This window comes from Caloenas nicobarica, chromosome 1 (assembly GCF_036013445.1).
Source record: "Caloenas nicobarica isolate bCalNic1 chromosome 1, bCalNic1.hap1, whole genome shotgun sequence".
NCBI classification, from domain to species: Eukaryota; Metazoa; Chordata; class Aves; order Columbiformes; family Columbidae; genus Caloenas; species Caloenas nicobarica.
The window spans coordinates 214,982,337-215,005,271 of NC_088245.1; the positions used below are offsets into that span (position 1 = coordinate 214,982,337).

The 22,935-nt window shown below is 62.9% G+C and overlaps 2 protein-coding genes across 2 annotated transcripts in view; both read right to left on the reverse strand.

Moving 5' to 3' along the window:
• Positions 1-2,084, reverse strand: part of ARAP1 (ArfGAP with RhoGAP domain, ankyrin repeat and PH domain 1) — a 34,949-nt gene extending 32,865 nt beyond the window's left edge. The window contains exon 1 of the mRNA XM_065629274.1: positions 1,449-2,084. Within this exon, the coding sequence (XP_065485346.1) occupies positions 1,449-2,080 (632 nt within the window). The 5' untranslated portion in view covers positions 2,081-2,084. The remainder of the gene's footprint in view (positions 1-1,448) is intronic.
• Positions 2,085-12,742: 10,658 nt separating this feature from the next.
• Positions 12,743-22,790, reverse strand: STARD10 (StAR related lipid transfer domain containing 10). Its single transcript, XM_065637771.1, has 6 exons — positions 22,508-22,790; positions 16,958-17,105; positions 16,254-16,357; positions 15,921-16,038; positions 14,889-14,941; positions 12,743-14,803 (listed from the first exon to the last, which is right to left on the reverse strand). The coding sequence occupies exons 1-6, from the start codon at positions 22,667-22,669 to the stop codon at positions 14,576-14,578; spliced, it is 813 nt and encodes a 270-aa protein (XP_065493843.1). The 5' UTR covers positions 22,670-22,790; the 3' UTR covers positions 12,743-14,575.
• Between the last annotated feature and the right edge of the window lie 145 nt (positions 22,791-22,935).

The window sequence follows — 22,935 nt, forward strand, 5'->3', positions numbered from 1 at the left end:
GACCGGAGCTCGTCACCCCCGGCACTTCCTGCGGCCGCCGCCAAAACTTCCTGGGGTGGCCCGAGTGACAGTAAGGCCGGGACGGAACTGCCACCAAAGTGCCACCAAACTGTCACCAAACCGGGCCCGAACCGGCACCAAAGGGTCACCAAACTGGGACTGAACCGGCATCAAAGTGGCACAAAAGTGGTAGCAAACTGGGACAGAACTGTCACCAAAGTGTCACCAAGCTGCCGCCAAAACAGCAGAATCGGCACCGAACCGGCACCAAAGTGTCACCAGACCGGTACCGAACTGGCACCGAAACGGCACCAAACTGGGACTGAACTGGCACCAAATTGCCACCAAACTGGCACAGAACTGGCACGAAACTGGTACCAAACCAGCACCAGGTTGTCACTGTACTGATACCAAACTGTCACCAAACCAGCACCAAACTGGTACCAAACTGGAACCAAACTGGTACCAAACTGATATCCAACTGGCACCAAGCTGGTACCAAACTGGCACCAAATTGTCACCAAACTGGCACCAAAATCAGCACCAAACTGGCATAAAACCAGCACCAAACTGATACCAAACTGTCACCAAAATGTCACCAAACTGGGACAGAACTGTCACCAAACTGGCACCAAATGTGCACTAAGCTGTCACTAAACTGCCATCAAATTGTCACCGAACCGGGGCCACCGGTGTCACTGGTCACCAGTGTCCCCCCGGTCAGAGCAGCCCCAGGGGGGTAGGTTTGGGGACCCCCCTGGTGCAGAAACGCGGTGACAGGGACACTGTCAGTGCCGGGGTGTCCCCTGGGGACAGGAGCTGGGTCACCCCACGGGGGACACAAAGCACAGGAGAGGGGGGTCACCACTGTCCCCCTCAACCCCCAAGGGCAGGGGGGTCTCCCCAAAAACCTGCGGGGGGTGGGGGGGGGGGACCCCCAGAGTGATGTTCTGGGGGGCTGTGGGTACCCCCAGAAGATGCTTTGGGCTGGGGAGAGGTGGGTACCCCCAGGGTGATGTTTTGGGGGGTGGGTACCCCCAGAAAATGCGCTGTGCTCTTTGAGGGGGGGTTACCCTCAAGGGGATGTTTTGGGGGGTTGTGGGTACCCCCAGAAGAAGCTTTGGGCCGGGGGGGGGGCGGGTAACCCCAGAGGGATATTTGTGGGGGGCTGGGGGTGCCCCCAGGTGATGTGCTGGGGTTGGATGGGGGGGTACCCTGAGATGGATGTGCTGGGGGCGTGGGTACCCCCAGGGGGAAGTTTTGGGGGTTGGGGGGGGTAGGTACCCCCAGGGGATGTGTGTGTAGGGGTGGGTACCCCCAGGTGGATTTGGGGAGGGTGGGCACCCCCAAAAGATGTGCTGTGCCCTTGGGGGGAGGTGGGCACCCCCAAGCACCCCTCTCCATCACCACACGCACCCAGTGTCCCACCCCCCAGAACCCCCCCTTACCTCCTGTGGGGCGCAGCCCTGGGGGGCAGCACTGGCGGGGGGGCGGCCGCCGGGGGGGTCTCCGGGAACGCTCCCTTGACTTCCAGCTGGTGCCGCTTGGCCGGCAGCGGGGGCAGCGGGGGGGGTCTCACCCCCACTTCGGCGAGCGGGGGCACCTCCGGGGCCGGGGGGCGGCTTTGGGGCGAGGGTGGGGGCTCCGGGCTGCCCCCCCTTAGCGAGACAGAAAATTTGACTGGGGGTTGACAGCCCACCCTGGGCGGGATGGGTGGGGGCAGCTGGGTGACGCTCGCCCCCCGCTGCGCCACCGGGGGTGTCCCCGACTGCTCCGGCACCACCGCCGGGCGGAAAATGTGGCGTTTGAGGGGGACGGGTTTCCTGGGGGGGGTCCCGGCGGGGTAGGGGGTGTCGGCGAAAGCTTTTTGGAGCCCCAGGAGGATGCGGCGGCGGTGGCCGGGCAGCCGCACCCCCAAAGCGCCCAGCGCCTCGTCCGTCAGCGCCCGGCACTCGCCCACCCGCCGCAGCCCCCGCCGCTCGAAACGCTCCGCGTACTGGTCCAAGTGAAGGGCCCCCAGCCAGGCGGCCACCGGCAGGGACCCCCCCGGCACGGACGCCCCCTCCTCCTCGTCCTCCATAGGGTTTTTTTTGGGGGGGGACGCGGCCGCAGAGACCCCACAGCGCTCAGAGCATCTCAGGCGGCGTCAGGACCTGGGGATGGAGAGGACACGGATAAGCTCAAGGTTGGGATCAGGCTTAAGCTGGTGCAGGGGCCTAAACCCAACATCGCCCTGGGTTTTAGGGGGGTGTCCCCACCCCTGTGTCCCGCCCCGTGTCCCCACCGGGTCACTGGTATGTCCCCTGAAGTGGGGGTGCAAGGATGCGGGAACGACCGAGTGTCCCGCTTGGGGCGTCCGAATGTCCCACTTGAGGTGTCCAAGTGTCTTGGCGTGTCCAAATGTCCTACTTGGGGCATCTGAATGTCCCACTTGGGGTGTCCAAATGTCCCACTTGGGATGTCCAAATGTCACCCCCGCCGTGGGTCCCTGTCCCCAGCTCCTGCTCGAGTGAGCCCAGACGGGGGGACACGGACAGACGGACGGGTCTGGAGGGGGCTGGATGTCACCGAATGTCACCGAGGCTGGACAGAGCCTTTGTGTGGCCATGGGTGATGAGAGGAGCCCCTGTCCCCTCTCCCAGGATGTCCCCAGCCCTGTCCCCTCTCCCATGTTGTCCCCAGCCCCATCAAACCCACAAACCCCACAAACGTCCCCAAGGCACCGAGCGAGCACAAGCTCTCGCTGGCGCTCAACCCGCCAGCTCCTCAGGCTTAAACCTGGGTTTAGGCAGAGCTCACAGCTCTTAAACTTGGCTTTAGGGCGAGCTCACGGCTTCAGGAGAGGGCTCCAATCCCGAGCCCCGCGGGCACACGCTCTCCTTGTCACCCGCTGTCCCCAGCCCTCCCCGCGGCACCGCCGGTGACACGTCTAATTTGGGGTCCACCGGAGGTTTTTTTTAGACCCACCAAATCTGAGCTGGAGGATTTCCTGCTGCCGAAAATACCCAAAATGTCAGGAAATCTGCCCGTGACAGTCACATTTTCTGTGACTCAGGCGGCTCCGGCCCCCCCGGTTGCGGTTTTGGGGACGTTCGCGCGGCCGCTGCTCCCGCCCTGACGTGGGCAGCGCGTGTGACACGTTTGTCCTTGTCACCGCGCTGACCGGGCACAGCCCCCCGGCACCCCCAAACACGGACACCCCGGTATCGTCACCGTCCCCGGCACCGTTTGGCTTCACTTCAGGCTGCAAAAACCATCTCGTGCGCGTGAAGGAGCGACGGGGACACCGGTGACACCAGAGAAACCAGTCGTGCCCAGGACCGTGACACTGGTCCCAGTAAACCCCAAATCCCCGAAATGGGGGGGGAAATGCACCCACCGGGCGCTTGGGCGCAATTCTGGCACTGGAGTGGCCATTGGGGATGGGGACAGGGGACAAAACTCCACTGAGGGACCCGCCGGGCTCATTGTCATTGTCATCGTCACCCTCCAGCCCTCACTGAGTAAATAATCCATCAGGGTCCCCCCCCGCAAATCATTAATCGTTTCGCTTCTGGCCAAAAAGAGATGAGAAAATCCCAGAAACTGGAATTCTCGAGGCAAAAAGCCGCTGTCACCCAGACGGGGACCCGGAGGGGTGACCCCAGCGCTGTCACCCCCCCATATCGGCTCCTAAATCCTCCCCGTGCTGAGCCACCGCATTCCTGCCCGGGATTAGGAAACCGGGTTGTAAGAGACTTAAATGTGGTGAAACGGGGGGGACAGACCCCCCTAAACCCCATCCCGAACCTGCGCTGGGGATGGAGATGCTGGGGGTGACAGGGGACGGTCCCCATTGTCCCCAGAGTGCGGACCGAGGGGCTCGGCCACCCCCTCTGCTCTCAAATGGGGGGGGCTTGATGTCTGGGGGGGGTCCCGCAGCTGCCACGTCCTCACCAGCCCCGCTTGGGCGTCCCCAACTTATTGGGGGACACCCTGCACCAGTGTCCCCAGTAAGGGGGAAAAAACCCGCACCAGTGTCCCCAGCATGGGGGGACACCCTGCGACCAGTGTCCCAAGCATTAGGGAACATCCTACACCCAGTGTCCCCAGCATGGGGGACACCCTGCACCAGTGTCCCCAGCATGGGGGACACCCTGCACCAGTGTCCGCAGTAAGGGGGAAAAAACCCGCACCAGTGTCCCCAGCATGGGGGGACATCCTGTGCCCAGTGTCCCCAGCTTTAGGAGACACCCTGCTCCCAGTGTCCCCAGCATGGGGGACACCCTGCACCAGCATCCCCTGCATTAAGTGACATCCTGCATCCAGTGTCCCCAGCATTGGGGGACACCCTGCACCAATGTCCCCAGCATTGGGGGACATCCTATGCCAGTGTCCCCAGCACTGGGGACACCATGCACCAGTGTCCCCCGCATCGGGGACACCCTGCACCAATGTCCCCCGCATCGGGGGACACCCTGCACCAATGTCCCCCGCATTAGGGGACATCCTATGCCAGCGTCCCCAGCATTGGGGACACCCTGCACCAATGTCCCCAGCATTGGGGACACCCTGCACCAATGTCCCCAGCATCGGGGGACACCCTGCACCAATGTCCCCCACATTAGGGGACACCCTATGCCAGTGTCCCCAGCATTGGGGACACCATGCACCAGTGTCCCCAGCATTGGGGACACCCTGCGCCCAGTGTCCCCAGCATCAGCTACAGGTAGCAGGAGCACGCACGGCAGTAACGAGGGCCGAGCTCGTTAGCTTAATGACCCACGCATGCAATGGGGAGGCCTCCGCCAGCCCCGGCAAAGCCATCGCCACCGCAGAGGTGACACACGCAGCCCCCGCACCCTGTTAAACCATCGCCACCCCAAACGAGGTGCCGGGGGGTTAAGTGACATGACCAGGGCCGCTCGGTGCGTCGGTGGCAGAGCCGTAACCAGCGGCAGCTCCGGCAGCCGAACCGCGGCCGCCCCACAGCTCAGCCCAAGAAAACCAGCATCACCAGTTCTCCCAGCCCCATTCCCAGCCCAGTTCCTCCCCCAGCACCAGCACCCCAGGCCGGCAAACCCTGCCCTTCCTCTTCCCCAGGCCCTTTGGGCTCGTTAATCAAGAAGGGCTAATTAGAGCGGGTACCTTGGACGGGGTGAGGCGGCCGGCGCGGTGCGGGGAGCTTGCGGAGGGGTCTGTGCCCCAACCCCCCAAAGAACTTCCCCAAAACGCCGCCCCGGCAATCGGGAACTTGCCGAAAAGCCGCGACGGGCCGTTGCGAGCGGGACGTGGCGCAATAACCGGTGCGAGAGCGCTCGGCCCCGGCAAAAACCCCCCGGTACCGCGGCACCGAACGCGGCAGAGCGGGGAAGCCGGACCCCGGTGACAACCGGATGGGCCCCGGTGACAACCGGCCGAGCTGTGGTGACGGCGGGATGTGGTGGCGCCTTGGGTGACAGAGGAAGGAAGAAACGGGGAGGGTGGTCCCCGGAAAGTGACACAGTCTGGTGACATGGCCCCGGTGGGGGCTGCGGGGCCGGGGTGGCTTGGGGACAGCGGGGTGGCTGCCGTGTCCCCACCCGGACAAGGGACCACGTGGCTGCCGTGTCCCCAGCGCCCCCACGGTCCCCCTGGGGCGACACCAGGGACACGGTGCGGGGGGACAGTGGGGACATCGGTGGGACGCGGGTCACTCGGCCACCCCACAACCAGCCCCCCACCATGGGGCATTTTCCCCCCCTCCTGCCAAAATTAAGACAGGACCCTCCGCCGCCACCGTTGCCACCCAATGTCCCCAGTGTCCCCGGGGACAGCAGAGGAGCCCAGGACCCACTTGCCTGGTGCTGCCGCAGCCGCCGCTCTGGGCCGGGAGCCGAAGTCTCCGCATCCTCGCACCGAAACTCGCGGAAAAACAGGCAAAAAGCAGAAGCGGGTGCCGGGACGGCGGCTCCCGGCAGCGCCGCGCCCCACGGACCTCCCACCGAAACCGGGTCCCGCTTCGGCAGGACGAAGCTGGTTTGTTTTCGAGATCGCACCGCGAAGCCAAGATGCAAATGGTGCCCGAGGGCCCCGGGGAACGCTCGGAACGCGAGTTTAGATCCCGCCAGCTCAGCAAAACCCGGGGTTTTTTGGAGCCTCTTGCTGCTGCCAGCGATGCAAATCTCCAAGGGGTTCGTGCTGGAGCAGGCGGGACGGTGCCTGGTCCTGCTGGGGGGTTTGGGGTGCAGAGCACCCACACGCCGCATCGCTCCGGGGGGTCCCCGCTGGGGGGTTTGGGGTGCAGAGCACCCACACACACTGCATCGCGCCAGGGGACACCGGTGGCAAAGATCTGCGTGGTGGGAACGGCGCGAAGGCAGCTCTGCAAGGAGGTGTGCGGTGCGAGGACGTGTGGGGTGCGTGGAGATGTGGGTGCGTGGAGTTTTGGGGGGTGTGGAGGTTTGGGCTGCGCGGAGGTGTGGGGTGCATGGAGATGTCGGGTGTACATGGAGAATGTGGGGTGCACAGAGTTGTGGGGTGTGCATGGAGATGTGGGGTGCACAGTGTTGTGGGGTCTGCATGGCGATGCAGGGTGCGTGGAGAATTGGGGTGTGTGGAGATGTGGGGTGTGCGGATATGTGGGGTGTGCATGGAGATGTGGGGTGCACAGTGTTGTGGGGTCTGCATGGAGATGTGGGGTGTGTGGAGATGTGGGGTGAGCGGAGATGTGGGGTGCATGGAGAACGTGGGGTGCACGGAGTTGTGGGGTCTGCATGAAGATGTGGGGTGCATGGAGAATGTGGGGTGTGTGGAGAATGTGGGGTCTGCATGGCGATGCGGGGTGCATGGAGATGTGGGGTGTGCGTGGAGATGTGGGGTGTGCATGCACAGAGTTGTGGGGTCTGCATGAAGATGCTGGGTGCATGGAGATGTGGGGTGCACAGTGTTGTGGGGTCTGCATGGAGATGCGGGGTGCGTGGAGATTTGGAGTGTGCATGGAGATGTGGGGTGTGCAGGGAGGTGTGGGGTGCAAGGAGATGTGGGGGTGCACGTGGAGGTTGTGGGGTGTGCACGGAGGTGTGGGGTGTGCGGAATGTGTAGGGTGCATTGAGATGTGGGGTGTGCACGGAGATGTGGGGTGCATGGAGATGTGGGAAGCGTGGAGATGTGGGGTGTGCACGGAGATGTGGGGCACACAAAGATGTGGGGCGTGCACAGAGGCCCCGCTCACTGAGCCTCGGAAGAATAATGTTAATTAACTTATATGCAAATATTGCGACTAATCAGCCCCACAGGACAGGCCTGAGGGTGTGGGTGGGGTAATGAGGTTTTGTACCAATTAGCCAGCAAAAAACGGGGCAAATCCAGAAAAAAAAAAAGGGGAAATCTGGTAAAAAAGGGACAAATCCAACAAAATAATTGGAAGTCCAGGGAAAAAAGAAGGGGGAGTAATCCGGCAAAAAAAGGGGCAAATCCATAAAAATGGGGATAAAGGTGGCAAAAAAGGGGAGTTCTAGGAAAAAAAAAAGAAAAAGGAAATCCAATAAAAAAAGGGGCAAAGGCAGCAATAGAAGGGGAAATCCAGCAAAAAAGAAAAAGGGGGATCCACCCAGAAAAAGGACAAATGCAGCGAAAAAATGGAAATGCAGGGAAAAAATGGGCAAATCCAGGACAAAAAAAAAAGGGGGGCAAATCCAACAAAAAAGGGGCAAATCCAGATAAAAATAAAAGGGCCAAATGCAGGGGGAGGAAGGATAAAATAAAATAATAAAGGAAATCCAACCCCTAAAAAAGGGGTAAGTGCAGAAAGAAAAGGCGGGGGGGTGAGCCAAAAAAGGAGGGAAATCCAGGAAAAAAATAATTAAAGGAAATCCAGAAAATAAATGATGGCAAACTGAGCAAAAATATTCGAGTCTAGCAAAAAAAATGGGGCAAATACAGGAAAAAAATTGGAAATCCAGCCACGAAATATGGGAAATCTGGACAGAAAAGGGAGGGATGAGAAAAATCCAAGATTGCTATGAATAAATCAAAAATGCTATAAATAGGTGTATAAATATATATATATAAATATATAAAAATATTGCCATAAATAAATCCAATATTGCTATAAATAGATATATATAAAAATATACAGTATATATATATACACACTATAAGATACATTAAAATTATATTTAAAATATAATATGAATCCAAGGGATCCTGGCAGGGATGCTGGAATTGAGCTGGAGCATACTGGGATTGAACTGGGCTGTACTGGGATTGAACTGGGCTGTACTGGGATTGAACTGGAGATGAGCTGGGGTGAACTGGGATTGAGCTGGGGTTGAGCTGGAGTGTGCTGGGAGTGAACTGGGGTCTGCTGGGGGGGAACTGGGGTATACTGGAATTGAGCTGGGGAGAACTGGGGTGTACTGAGGTTGGGCTAAAATGTACTGGGATTGAGCTGGGGCATACGGGGGTTGAGCTGGGGAGCACTGGATTTGAACTGGGCTTGAGCTGGAGTATACTGGAGTTGAGCTGGGGGTGAACTGGGGTTGAGCTGGGATGTGCTGGGAGTGAACTGGGGCATACTGGAATTGAGCTGGGGAGTACTGGGGTTGAGTCAGGGAGAACTGGGGTGAACTGGGATTGAGCTGGGGTGTGCCGGGTTTGAACTGGGGTCTGCTGGGAGGAAGCTGGGGTATACTGGAGTTGAGCTAAAATGTGCTGGGATTGAGCTGGGGCATACTGGGGTTGAGCTGGGGAGTACTGGGATTGAACTGGGGTCTGCTGGGAGGAAGCTGGGGCATACCGGGGTTGACCTGCGGCATACTGGGGCTGAACTGGGGTGTGCTGGGATATACTGGATTTGAGCTGGGGTGTGCTGGGAGTGAACTGGGGTCTGCTGGGGGGGAACTGGGGCATACTGGAATTGAGCTGGGGCATACTGGGGTTGAGCTAGGGAGAATTGGGGTGTACTGGGGTTGAGCTGGGGTATACTGGAGTTGAGCTAAAATGTGCTGGGACATACTGGAATTGAGCTGGGGCATACTGGGGTTGAGCTGGGGCATACTGGGGTTGAACTGGAGTATATTGGATTTGAGCTGGGGATGAACTGGGGTTGAGCTGGGATGTGCTGGGAGTGAACTGGGGTCTGCCTGGGGGAAGCTGGGGAATGCTGGGGTTGAACTGGGAAATGCTGGGGTTGAGAAGGGGAATACTGGGGTTGAACTGGGGAGTACTGGAGTATACTGGATATGAGCTGGGGATGAGCTGGGGTGAACTGGGATGTGCTGGGAGTGAACTGGGTTCTGCTGGGAGGAAGCTGGGGCATACTAGGATTGATCTGGGGAGTGCTGGGGTTGAACTGGGCTGAACTGGGGCTGAACTGGGGTGTAATGGGGTTGAGCTGGGTTATACTGGGAGTGAACTGGAGTCTGCTGGGGGGAGCTGGGGTAGACTGGAATTGAGCTGGGGATTACTGGGGTTGAACTGGAGTGAACTGAGGTTGAACTGGGGAGTACTGGGATTGAACTGGGGTGACGGGGGTAAACTGGGGTTGAGCTGGCGTGAGCTGGAGTATACTGGAGTCGAGCTGGGGAGCACTGGGGTGAACTGGGGCTGAGGTGGTGCCTGCTGGGGATGAGCTGGGGCAAACTGGCGTGTACTGGGGTCGTGAACTGGGGTTAATCGGGGACATGCTGGGGGTGCATCCAGCTGGGGGGGGCAGACCTGGCGTAGCTCAGAGATTTTGAAACATGAACCCGGTTGCCCCCCCAGCAGCTCAATGTCCCCCCCAGTGCCTCCCAGCAGATCAATGTCCCTCCCAGTACATCCCAGTGCCCCCAGCAGCTCAATGTCCCCCCCATAACTCGATGTCCCCCCCAGGGCTGCCCCAGCAGCACAGGGGGGGCACAGCGGCAGCATGACCCCCCCAGGAAAGAAACCACCACCCCCAGTGTGTGTCCCCCCCAGGCTGGGGTTTTTCCCTGGATTTGCCACATTTTTTACTGGATTTCCCCTCCTCCTTTTTTTTGGATTTCCTCCCACTGTTTTTCTGGATTTCCTTTTTCTTCCTCCCTCCTCCCCTCTTTTTTTTTTTTTCTGGACTTGTCCATTTTTTCCCCCCTTTTTCTTTTTTCTCCTGTATTTGCCCCGTTTTTTTCTGGATTTTTTTTCCCCCTGGATTTCTTTTTTCTTTTTTGCTGGATTTCCCCTTTCCCCCTCAATCCCCCCCCTTTTTTGCATGGATTTCCTTTTCTTTTTTTTCCCTGGACTTCTCCCTTTTCCCCGCCCCCCCTGGGATTTCCCACATTTTTTACTGGATTTCCCCCCACTTTTTTGCCAGATTTCTTTTTCTTTTTTTTTTTTTTTTAATGGACTTATTTTTTTTTCTTTTTCCTGTATTTGCCCCATTTTTTTTCTGAATTCCCCCCCCTTTTTTCCCTGCACTTACCCCCTCTCCCCCTTTACTTTCCCCGTTTTTTCCTGGATTTGCCCCATTTTTTCCTGTATTCGCCCCATTTTTTCCTGGATCCCCCCCCTCTTTTTTTCCCTGCACTTACCCCCTCTCCCCCTTTACATCCCCGCCGTTTTTTCCCTGGATTCGCCCCCTTTTTGACGCCTAATTCCTCAGTTCCGCCCAGATCCGCCGCTCCCCCCGCCCCGTCCCGGCCGCGTCCCCGCAGGTTCGGCCGCCTCGTGGGAACGGGACCCGCGGGGGGTTCCCATTAAAACCGGTTTTAAATACGGTTTTAATTCTTTTTTTTCCCCCCTCCCCACCCCGTTCCCAAGGCCTTGGGGGGGGGGGGGGTGGTTTGGGGGTGCGGGGGGGGACACACACAACGAGCCGCTGTCCCGGACAAAGCGCCTTTCATGATGGGGACAGTGACACGGTCCCCACGGGGGGGGGACGCGACACAACCCCAAGCGGGTGTTTAAGGGATGATGCTCTGAACCGCCCCCCCCCCCCCCCCCCAAAAAAAATAAGCTCGTCTGCTGCGCCCCGCCCCCCGTGTGCTCCCACTTGGCTCCGATATTTCCCCCCCCCCCACGTGGAGTTCTAATTTTAATGCCGGTTTGCGAGAGTTATGAGGCGGGTGCGGGGGGGGGGGATCGGAATTAATTGGAAAGGGGGTCCCCGATGTGGCAGCGACACGAGGTGACACCTGGGGATGGGGGTGACCCCCCCCGAGTGTCCCCATTGTCCCCCTGACCCCCCCCCCCGCCCCAGTGCTCTGTGCACCCCAAAACCTCGCGGTCCGCGAGGTTTTGGGGTGCACAGAGCACTGGGGCGGGGGGGGGGCACCTTGTCCCCCCGCCCCGGTCACCGCACCCCCCCGACCCCCCCATCATACTCCGGCCACCCCAACCCCCTCTTTGCACCCCAAAACCTGGAGGGGGGGGGAACGCACACGGGACCCCCCGCTCCGGCCGCTTCCCGAAGTTTGCGGAGAAGCGAAAACGGGGCGGGGGGGGGACACACACACACACACACACACAGTGGGGACCCCCCCGTGTGTCCCCCCACCCGTCGCATCCCAGCACTGACCTCACTCCGCCGGCGGCTCCGGGCTGGGAATGGGGGCGGAGAATTGGGAAGGGGGGGGGGGGGGGGCGGAGGGAAAATCCCTTCCCAGAATTAATTAATTAAAGACTTAATTAAGGAGCTGCCTGGTCTTGCCCGCGGCTGCTCGCTCAGGGCCGCCCCCCCCCCCCGCCATCATCATCCTCCTCCTCTTCATCATCTTCATCACCCCCCACATTGTTCAGCAACCCCCCCATCCTCATCCTCCTCTTCACCATCTTCATCACCCCCCCCATTTCTCAGCACCCCCCCATCCTCATCCTCCTCTTCATCACCCCCCCATTGCTCAGTATCCCCCTCCCTAGTGTCCCCCCCCGTCCACTCCCCCATCCCCATCCTCCTCTTCATCATCTTCATCAACCCCCCCCATTGCTCAGCGGCCCCCCCGCCATCCTCATCCTCCTCTTCGTCACCCCCTCATTGCTCAGCGTCCCCCCCCAGGGTGTCCCCTCCCCCCATCCTCATCCTCCTCATCACACCCCAATGCTCAGCCCCCCCCGCCATCCTCATCCTCCTCTTCATCATCTTCATCACCCTCCCCCCCCCATTTCTCAGCCCCGCCCCGCCATCCTCATCCTCCTCTTCATCACCCCCCATTGCTCAGCGCCCCCCTCCGGGGTGTCCCCCCCACCATCCTCATCTTCATCCCCCCCCACTGCTCAACACCCCCTCGGGGTGTCCCCCCCAGTCCCCTCCCCACCATCCTCATCCTCCTCTTCATCATCTTCATCACCCCCCCATTTCTCAGCGGCCCCCACCCAGGGTGTTCCCCCCCCCATCCTCCTCTTCATCACCCCCCCATTGCTCAACACCCCTCGGGGTGTCCCGCCCCCCCATCCCCATCCTCCTCTTCATCATCTTTATCACCCCCCCACCCATTTCTCAGCCCCCCCCCGCCATCCTCATCCTCTTCTTCATTACCCCCCCGCATTGATCCGCCCCCCGCACCGGGATGTCCCCCCCACCATCCTCATCTTCATCCCCCCCATTGCTCAGCACCCCCCAGGGTGTCCCCCCGCTCCACGCAGGACAAATCCGGGGGGGTTTCACTGGGGGGGACCCCAGCACCCAGCAGCACCCACCACAACAGGGACACCCCCAGGACCCCCCCCGGCCGAACCCACTGGGGGACACGGTGTGGGGGGGGGCAGGACAGAGAGCTCACCCCCCCCCGCCGCGCACCAGATTTATTTGGTTTTATTCCGAAATAATGAGCTGCGGTACAAGGTACAAAATCTCCCTCCTCCCCCCTCCCCGTTACTGCCCCCCCCGCAATGCAAAGTTGAGCCGGGGGGGGGACGGGAGCGCGGCCAAGGAACAAACTCCAAAAATCCCGATTCAAAGGCCTCGAATTCCAGCGCGGAAAGTGCTCGGACAGCGGGGCCCCCCCGCCTGGAAACGGGGGGGCGGGAGACCCCGAGACCCCCCCAAAAAACATCTGGAGGGGCCGGGAACCCCCCCAAACATGCCTGAAAACGCTGGGAGCCCCCGGAATATCTGAAAGTGCTGGGAGCCCCCCCCAACGTGCATGGAGGTGCCGGGACCCCCCCAAAAAACATCTGGAGGTGCTGGGAGCCCCCCCAAACATGCCTGAAGATACTGGGAACCCCCCAGCACATCTGGGGGTGCCAGGAGCCCCCCCAACATGCATGGAGGTGCCAGGAGCCCCCCAAGACCCCCCAGCACATCTAGGGGTGCCAGGAGCCCCCCAACATGCATGGGAGTGCTGGGAACCCCCCGAGACCCCCCCAGAATATTTCGGGGTGCTGGGTGCCCCCCCCGGTCCCCCCAGCACATCTGGGGGTGCCAGGAGCCCCCAGGACCCCCCCAGAATATTTGGGGGTGTCGGGAGCCCCTCCAGGTCCCCCCAATATTCATGGGGGTGCTGGAGCCCCCCAAGACACCCCCAGAATATTTGGGGGTGCCATGGGGGGGCAGCAATTCTGTTAAAGCACAACAGGGGAGATGGTGGGGGGGCACGGGGTTGGGGGGAGCAGGGGTAGGCCCCCCCTTTCCTTCGTGCCCCCCACCCGGGGTGACAACTGAAGGACACTTTGGGTTTGGGGACAACGTGGTGCCCCACGGTGGCTGTGAAGGGACTGGACACCCCCTGGGGGGGCAGTGGGGGCAGCCACCGGTTACGGGGGGGGTGGCATGACCCCACTGTCCCCAAATAGGGTGACGCAAGGGGGGGTGCCCCAAAATGAAAAGTGTGGGTGCATGTGGACACAGAGTGATGTGGGGACACGGGGAGTTGTGTCCCCAACCTGCATGGATTGGGGGGGACACAGGGACAAAACATCCTGGGGGGGTCATTAATTAACCCTTGTCCCCAAACAGGGTGACAGCAGTTGGGGGGGTCCTCCCTAAATGAAAAGTGTGGGTTCAAGTGACACCACCTGCGTGGATGGGGGGGACACAGGGACCCATGTCCCCAACCTGCATGGACGGGGGGACACCGGGACAAACCAACTGCTGGGGGGGGCCCGGGGGGGTTAATTGACGCTTGTCCCCAAACAGGGTGACAGCAGTGGGGGGGTCCCCCAAGCCAAAACTGTGGGTGCAAGAGACACAAAGTGATGTTGGGGATACTGGGACTCGTGTCCCCAACCTGCATGGATGGGGGGACACTGGGTCAAACCAACCCCTGGGGGAGCACCGGGGGGGTCAATTAATGCTTGTCCCCAAACAAGGTGACAGCAGTGGGGGGGGGTCCCCCAAGCCTTGGTGCAAGAGACACCAAGTGATGTGGTAGTACAGGGACTCACGTCCCCAACCTGCATTGATGGGGGGACATCGGGACAAACCAACCGCTGGGGGGGCCCCAGGGGGGTTAATTAACACTTGTCCTCAGAGAGCGACAGCAGTGGGGGGGGTCCCCCAACCCAAAAGCGTTGGTGCAAGAGACACGAAGTGCCGTGGGACTCACGTCCCCAACCCGCACGGACAACACGGGGACACGGCCTCACGTCCCCAACCCGCATTGACGGGGGGGGGGACACCAGACCAACCCAACCCCGCGGCGGGGGGGCCCGGGGGGCGCTAATTGACGCTGTCCTCATCGCTGGCGTCGCCGCGCTCGTCCCTGCCCTCGGCCAGGGCGCTCTCGTCGATGTTCTCCAGGGAGTCGGCGTGCTGCAGGGACAGCTCGGCCAGCGGCAGCGGCGGCAGGCGGCTCTGCTCGGGGTACAGCCACGGCTTGAACTGCGGCTCGTGCTTCGCCTTCCACTCCGGGTACTTCAGACACGCCTTGTACATCTTCTTCATCGCCTGCGAGGGACGGTTTGGGGGCGCTGGGGGGGACGCGCGCGCCGCCCGCCCGCCTGGGGACGCGCGCGTGGGGACGCGGACTCACCTTAGGGGCCAGGAACTGCGAGGATTTGTTCACCACCCACTTGGGGAGGGAGCCTGGGGACACAAGAGGTGACGGGCTGGGGACAGCCCCGGTGCCCCCTCCGTACCCCCCCCTTTTCCCGGGTCACCCTCCCTGGGGACAGTCCTGGGAGACGGGGGTTGGGCCCAAACAGCCGACTCAGCTTTGCTTCCAAAAAAAGCTGTTTCGGCCGCCTCGTCTACCCCAAAATAGAAGTGTGTGAAGAGAACCGGGCCCAAAATGTTCCCTCCTGGAGTCACTCCAGCATCCCTGCCCGCTGCTGCCTGTCCCTGCCTGTCCCTGCCCGTTCCTGCCTGTCCCTGCCTGTCCCTGCCTGTCCCTGCCCACTGCTGCCTGTCCCTGCCCGCTGCTGCCTGTCCCTGCCTGTCCCTGCCCACTGCTGCCTGTCCCTGCCCGCTGCTGCCTGTCCCTGCCTGTCCCTGCCCGTCCCTGCCCGCTGCTGCCTGTTCCTGCCCACTGCTGCCTGTCCCTGCCTGCTGCTGCCTGTCCCTGCCCTCTGCTGCCTGTCCCTGCCTGTCCCTGCCCACTGCTGCCTGTCCCTGCCTGTCCCTGCCTGCTGCTGCCTGTCCCTGCCCGTTCCTGCCCGTTCCTGCCTGTCCCTGCCCGCTGCTGCCTGTTCCTGCCTGTCCCTGCCTGTTCCTGCCCTCTGCTGCCTGCTGCTGCCTCCCTGCCTGCTCCTGGGTCTCCCTGCATGCTGCTGCCTGCTCCTGCCCTCTGCTGCCTCCCTGCCCTCTCCTGCCTGTTCCTGGCCCTCCCTGCCTGTCCCTGCCTGCTCCTGCCTGCTCCTGCCCGCTCCTGGGTCTCCCTGCATGCTGCTGCCTGCTCCTGGCCGTTCCTGCCTGTCCCTGCCCGCTCCTGCCCGCCCAAGCCCACCCGCACCCACCCACCCCTCCAGGCTCCGGCAAACATCCAGCCCCATTTATCACCCCATTGCGGGGTGGGGGGGTGACTGTCCCACCAAGATGGGGGAGCTGAATGTGTCCCCCCTGTTACCTTTGGGGTCCACCTGGGCCAGGTAGGTGATGGTGCAGCTGTTGGCACCCGTGCCCTCGATCAGATAACCCGTCTGGATGGAGACCGCACGCACCATGTCCTTGCGGGGGGGGTACTTCTGCGGGGGGACACACGGTGACAATTGATGGGGGGGACAAGTCAGTGACAAGCACCGAGCACAGGTAGGGCTGCCCAGACCCCCCAAAACCCATCTGGGTGACCATGGGACAAACCCAGCCGCATTTTGGGGGAGGCCAGCTCCCCCTGCCACCCCCCCAGACCCATTTTGGCTGGGGGGGCAGCACCCCCTGTCACCCCCACCAGGGGACTCACCGGGTGCTTGACGGAATAATTCATGATGATGTAGTCGGTGCCCATGGGCAGCCAGGAGCGCAGCGTGATGACATCCCGGTTCTTCAGGGGCTTGGGACACCTCCCTGGGGATAATGTGGGGGACACAGGGGTGTGACACCCCCCCCCAGCATAGACACCCCCGTCCTGTCCCCAAAATCCCTTCCAAAGTGGCACCCGGGTTTTTCCCAGGGATGCTGGACGTGTGGATGCTGGAGCTGGGGATGCTGGACCAGGGATGCTGGACCTGGGGGTGCTGGACCTGGGGATGCAGGACCAGGGATGCTGGACCAGGGATGCAGGACCGGGGATGCTGGACCGGGGATGCTGGACCTGGGGATGCTGGACCAGGGATGCTGGACCAGGGATGCCGGACCTGGGGATGCCGGACCAGGGATGCCGGACCAGGGATGCCGGACCAGGGGATGCCGGACCAGGGATGCCGGACCAGGGATGCCGGACCAGGGATGCCGGACCAGGGGATGCTGGACTGGGGATGCAGGACCAGGGATGCTGGACCTGTGGATGCCGGACCAGGGATGCCAGACCAGGGGATGCCGGACCAGGGGATGCTGGACCTGGGGATGCTGGACCAGGGATTCTGGACCAGGGGATGCTGCAGTGACAGTGACAACCCCAAGGCTCGGGTGTCCCCCCCACCGCCCCGAGTGTCCCCCTCTCCTCACAGGCATAGTAGCCCACGTCAGAGTTGACCGTGAGCCTCCCGATGTCGAAGGTCTCGATGACGTTGCTGTCCCATTTCTTGCGGTACTCGATGTCGTGCAGCACGTCGTACAGCGTGGCGGCTGGCACGTCCTTGCACTCCATCCTGCACTGCAGGGGGTGGGCGGCTCAGAAACCAGGGGGTTAGGAGCAGTTTTAGGGGTTTAGGAGCAGCTCTAGTGGTTTAGGAGTGGTTTTAGGGGGTTAGGAGCAGTTTTGGAGGTTTAGGAGCAGCTCTAGGGGTTTAGGAGCAGTTTTAGGGGTTTAGGAGCAGCTCTAGTGGTTTAGGAGTGGTTTTAGGGGGTTAGGAGCAGTCTTGGAGGTTTAGGAGCAGTTTTAGGGGTTTAGGAGCGGCTCTAGGGGTTTAGGAGAGGCTCTAGGGAGTTAGGAGTGGTTTTATGGGTTTAGGAGTGCCATTGTCTGGCACTGTGCCCTCAGCAGCGAGTGCCAAATCCTGCACCCACAGAGCCCGTCCCTGGCCCATGGAGCCTGTCCCCAAGTCCATTGAGTCTGTCCCCAACCCACAGAGCCTGTTGCCAGCCCCATTGAGTCTGTCCTCAACCCCACAGAGCCCATCCCAGCCCCACGGAGCCTGTCCCCAGTCCCACAGTCCCTGTCCCCAACCCAACGGAGCCCATTCCCAGCCCCACAGAGTCCGTCCCCATCCCACAGAGCCTGTTCCCAATGCCATGGGACTTGTCCCCAACCCCACAGAGCCCATCCCTGTCCCACAGTGCCTGTCCCAGCCCCACAAGAGCCTGTCCCCATCTCACAGAGCCTGTCCCCAGTGCCACCCAGCCTGTTCCTGCCCCACTGGAGCCCATCTCTGATCCCACGGACCGTGTTCCTACCCCACAGACCCCATCCTCAACCCCCCAGTCCCTGTCCCCAACCCAGTGGAGCCCATTCCCAGCCCCACGGAGTCTGTCCCCATCCCACAGAACCTGTCCCAAACCCCATGGAGCTCATCCCCATCCCATGGAGTCTGGCCCAGCCCCACAGAGCCCGTCTCCATCGCATGGAGCCTGTTCCCAACCCTATGAAGCCTGTTCCTGCCCCATGGACCCTGTCCCAAACTCCAAAGAGCCCATTCCCAGCCCCACAGAGCCCATCCCAGCCCCACAGAGCCTGTCCCATCCCAATGGAGCCTGCCCCCAACCCCATAGAGCTTGTCCCCAACCCCACAGAGTCCATCTCCAGCCCCATGAATTCTCTCCCCAGCCCCACAGAGCCTGTCCCAGCCCCATGGAGTCTGTCCCCAACCCCACAGAGCCTGTCCCCATCCCACAGAGCCTGTCCCAGCCCCATGGAGTCTGTCCCCAACCCCACAGAGCCTGTCCCATCCCAATGGAGCCTGCCCCCAACCCCATAGAGCTTGTCCCCAACCCCACAGAGTCCATCTCCAGCCCCATGAATTCTCTCCCCAGCCCCACAGAGCCTGTCCCCATCCCACAGAGCCTGTCCCCATCCCACAGAACGTGTCCCCGTCCCACGGACCCCACCTGTCCCCAGTGCCACAGAGCCTGTTCCTGCCCCACTGAACCCATTCCCAACCCCACAGCGCCTGTCCCCATCCCGCAGACCCCGTCCCATGTCACCGCTGCTCGTCCCTGTCCTTCACATCACCCCCCCCCGCCCCATTCTGCCAAAAACTCGTTTGGGGACATCCCAGCGCGGCGGTGTCACACAGCCCCAGGTGACGCCCTTGGGGACCCCCGGTTGTCCCCAAGCGGGCAGGCAGGTCGGGCAGCGCTGCCCACGCAGGCAGCGGGTGACTCAGGCCCTGCCTGTACCGGGGGGGGGTGACTCATGTCACCGGGAGCGGGTGTCACCAGGACAGGGGACGGCGGCAGCCGGGAAGCACCAGCCCTGAGTCAATATTGACTCTGACGTCTGGGGCGCGAGGAGGAAAAACCAACAGGAATAAACGTCCCCTGGGGTGTGGGGTGGGGACAACTCACCCCCCTGCCCCACATCCCGGGTCGGGGGGTGGCAGTGTCACCAGGCGCTGGTGACGTCCCCTCCTGCCCGCGGCCACGGGGTCATTAATTAAAGAGCAGATCCCCCCCGCGGCCTGGATGTTCGTCGGGATCATTAGCGACCGGACGCCGCGTCTCAAGGTGACCTGGCGATGAATAATTAACGAGCGGAGCCGGGGTGCAATAATTAACGAGCGGAGCCGGGGTCTGGCCAGGGATGGGGACAATCGAACCTCCGGCCCCTTCCCCATGTGTCCCACGCGATGGCTTCGCTCCATTCGGAGCATCATCCCCAGGGGACGCGTGTCCCCAAGTGCCACCGGTGTGAATGGGGGGGTCCCGGTTGGTGTCCCCCCCCCCACAGCCACTTTGGGGACAGTGACAATTAACCAGGAGCCCCAAAGGCCACCGAATCTCATGTCCCAAGCGCTGCTGATTAATCAACCCTGGGTTGTGTCAGTTCCCCCAGCGCATCTTTACCAGGGTCCCCAAGTGCCACCGGTGTGAATGGGGGGGTCTCAGTTGGTGTCCCCCACCCCACAGCCACTTTGGGGACAGTGACGGTTGCCGAGGAGTCCCCGAGGCCACCGAATCCCAAGCGCTGCTGCTGAATCAGCCCTGGGTTGTGTCAGGTCCTGGTGGCACAAACTTATTTCCAGACTCCCGAAAACAGGTTAGACGAGACCTGCATCCCTAATGGGGCGAGGGGGGGGACCCGGCGGGGGGGTGGCAGCCGCCACAACAGGGAGAGACCTTCGGGTTTCGTTTGATTACGACACCAAAGCGGGAGCAAGAAAAGCCGCGAGAAAACAGCTCCCGGGGGCTGCGGGCGCCGCCGCGGTCCCCAGCCCCTCCGCAAGGCTGGGGGGACGAACCCCCCGCTTTGTCCCCGTGGGGCCACGTCAGCGACGCCACGTGCAGCGCGAAACCCCGCGGGGACGTCCTGGGGGCTGCTGGGGACCTGCGGGGGTGGCACAGGGACTGTGTGTCCCCCCCACGGTCCCCAGCACCTTGGGGTTTTGGGGACAAAGTGACGTCTTGATGGGGTTGCGCCGAGCAGCGTCACGAACCTGGGGGACGCCCCAAAACGGAGAGCGAAGGACCACGCAGCCTTGCGGGGGGCTGCTATGGCCCTGGGGGGGCTGTCACAGCTCTGGGGGGGCTGTGACGCCCTTGGGGACGCCCAGGGCGAGGGGCGGCTCCGAGGTGGCAGCGTGCCGCCCCAGGACCAGGACATCCTGGTGCGCGTCCGGGTCCCCGCCACGCCGGTGGCCGCGGGCAGACGTGGCACGGCGGGGTTGCCGGGGACACTCGCCCCGTCACGTGTGCGCACGTGTGCGCAGCAGCACCCAGCCCCGCCGGTGACACTGTGGGGTGCAGCAACCCCCCCAGAGCAAGCGGCAGGGCTGGGGGACACAGTGACAATTAACGAGGAGCCCCCGAGGCCACCGAACCCCATGTCCCAAGCGCTGCTGATTAATCAACCCGCGGTTGCGTCAGGTCCCCCGGAGCATCTTTCCCGGGGTCCCCAAGTGCCACCAGTGTGAACTGGGAGGGTCCCCGTTGGTGTCCCCCACCCCACAGCCACTTTGGGGACAGTGACGGCTGACAAGGAGCCCTCGAGGCCACCGAATCCCGTGTCCCAGCGCTGGCGATGAATCAGCCAAGGGCAGGGGGGCTGGGACACGCTCCCCCCACATCAGGGGGGACACCCAGACCCCACGTCTGGTCCCCATGTCCCTGTGCGGGGTCGGGCTCACACCCCCGGCAGCACGCCAGGGACTGTCCCCGCCATGGGACTCGCTGCCACCGGGGCACGGTGGGGACCCGTCCCCGGGGCACGGCGACCCAACCGCGCAGCCAGGGCTCCGCCGCGCGCCAGCAAACAGAGGCGGGTTCCCGGCACTGCCGCCGTCACCGCTGTCACCACCCCAGGGACAGGTTTCCCCGGCGCTGCCGGAGCTGCTTGTTTGCGCGGCGGCTGCAGAGCCGGGAGCGAGCAGGCCGCGCCGCCACCACCGCCACTGTCACCGACACCGCCGGGTTGTCACCGGTCCCTGCCGGGCCCCGGCACGGCCGTGACAGCGATCCAGGCCCCGGCGGGGACGGGGACACCGCCAGCCCTGCGGAGGCTCCAGCGTGGCACGGTGGCCCGTGGCCACCAGCGACCCCAGCCTGACGCTGCTCCTGTCCCCAAGTTTTCCCGCTGACGCTGCCCGTGTCCCCGCGGTGCCGGGGGGACGTGCCAGCATGAGCCCGTGCCAGCATGAGCCCGTGCCAGCATGAGCCCGTGCCAGCCCAGCAAAGCGGCACCAGGGACAGAAGACCCGCCGGGGGACACTGGGGACCCGCAGAGCCGTGGAAGCTCCCGTGTCCCCTCCGGTGAGGGGACAGCCCAGAAGCGGACAGCCCCGGTGCCCGGCAGGCCCCCCAGGCCCCCCAGCGACATCTCGGTGCCGTGAGCGCTGGGGACATTCCTGGGACTGGAGGGGACAAGTAGCACGGAGGCCCCGCGGCCACACACCCCCAGGGGTCCCTGTTTGCCCCCAGGTGAGTCCCCAGTCGCCTCCATGCACCCCCCTTGTCCCCAGGGGTCCCTACTTGTCCCTGCTCACCCCAGGGGTCCCCACGCACTCCCAGAGTCCCCGCTTGTCCTGGGGTGCCAGCTCACCCCTGGGTCCCCACGTATCCTGGGGTCCCTTTTTACAACAGGGCGCCAGCTCCCCACTCGCCGTGTCACCCCAGGGTCCCCACTAACCCCTGTGGTCCCCATCCACCCCAGGGTGCTGGCTCATCCCAGGTCCCTTTTTGCCCCAGGGTCCCCCAAAACCCCTGGGGTCCCTGCTCACCCCAGGGTGCCTCATCACCCCAGGGTGCTGGTTCAACCCCTAAGTCCCCACTTGCTGTGAGGTCCCCACTTGCCCCCAAATCCCCACTCACCGTGGGGTCCCTGCTCACCCCAGGGTGCTGCACCACCCCCCAGGTCCCCACTAACCCCTGCGGTCCCCACTCACCCCAGGGTGCTGGTTCACCCCACAAGTCCCCAGTCACCCCAGGGTCCCCACTCACCCCGGGGTCCCCACTCGCTGTGGGGTCCCTGCACACCCCAGGGTGCTGGTTCACCCCCAAAAGTCCCCACACACCCCAGGGTGCCTCATCACCCCAGGGTGCTGGATCACCCCCCAAGTCCCCACTCGCTGTGTGGTCCCCACTCACCTCCAAAATCCCCACTCACCGTGGGGTCCCTGCTCACCCTTGGGTGCTGCATCACCCCCAGGTCCCCACTCACCCCAGGGTGCTGGATCACCCCCCAAGTCCCCAGTCACCCCAGGGTCCCCACTCACCCCGGGGTCCCCACTCGCTGTGGGGTCCCCGCTCACCCCAGGGTGCCGCGTCATCCCAGTGTCCCCACTTCCCTCCAGCTGCCCCCAGGACCCCTCACTGCCCCCCAGTCCCCACCACCACCCAGCTCCCTGCCCGTCCCCAGGCGCTGGGTCCCCCCGGTCCCCGGGGCAGGGCGGGGGGGGGTCTCACCTTGATCTTATGGAGGGAGCGCTCGGGCTCCAGCAGCTGCACCCAGACCGCGACCCCCCCCTTGCTGTAGGTCAAGCTCCAGCCGCGCTCCGACTCGCACTCCGCCCGGAACGCCCCGAAGTCCCGGTCGTCGGGGATCTGGACGCTGTCGCGCCCCGACATAGCCCCGGGACACCCCCTTTTTGTTGTGGTGGTTTTTTGGTTTTTTTTTTACCTTCTTCCTCCCCCCCCCTCACCGCCGGTGCCGCGTTACGGCGGCGGCGGCATCGCCGGTGCGCGGTGCGCGATGGGCCGGGGCGGGGCCCGGGGCGGGGACCGGGAGGGGAGGGAGACAGTGAGCCCGGGGGCGGCACCGGCTCCGGCACCGGGGCGCGGGGACAGCAGGGGGGCACCGGCACCGGCACCGGGGGGGATGAAAGGCTGGGGGC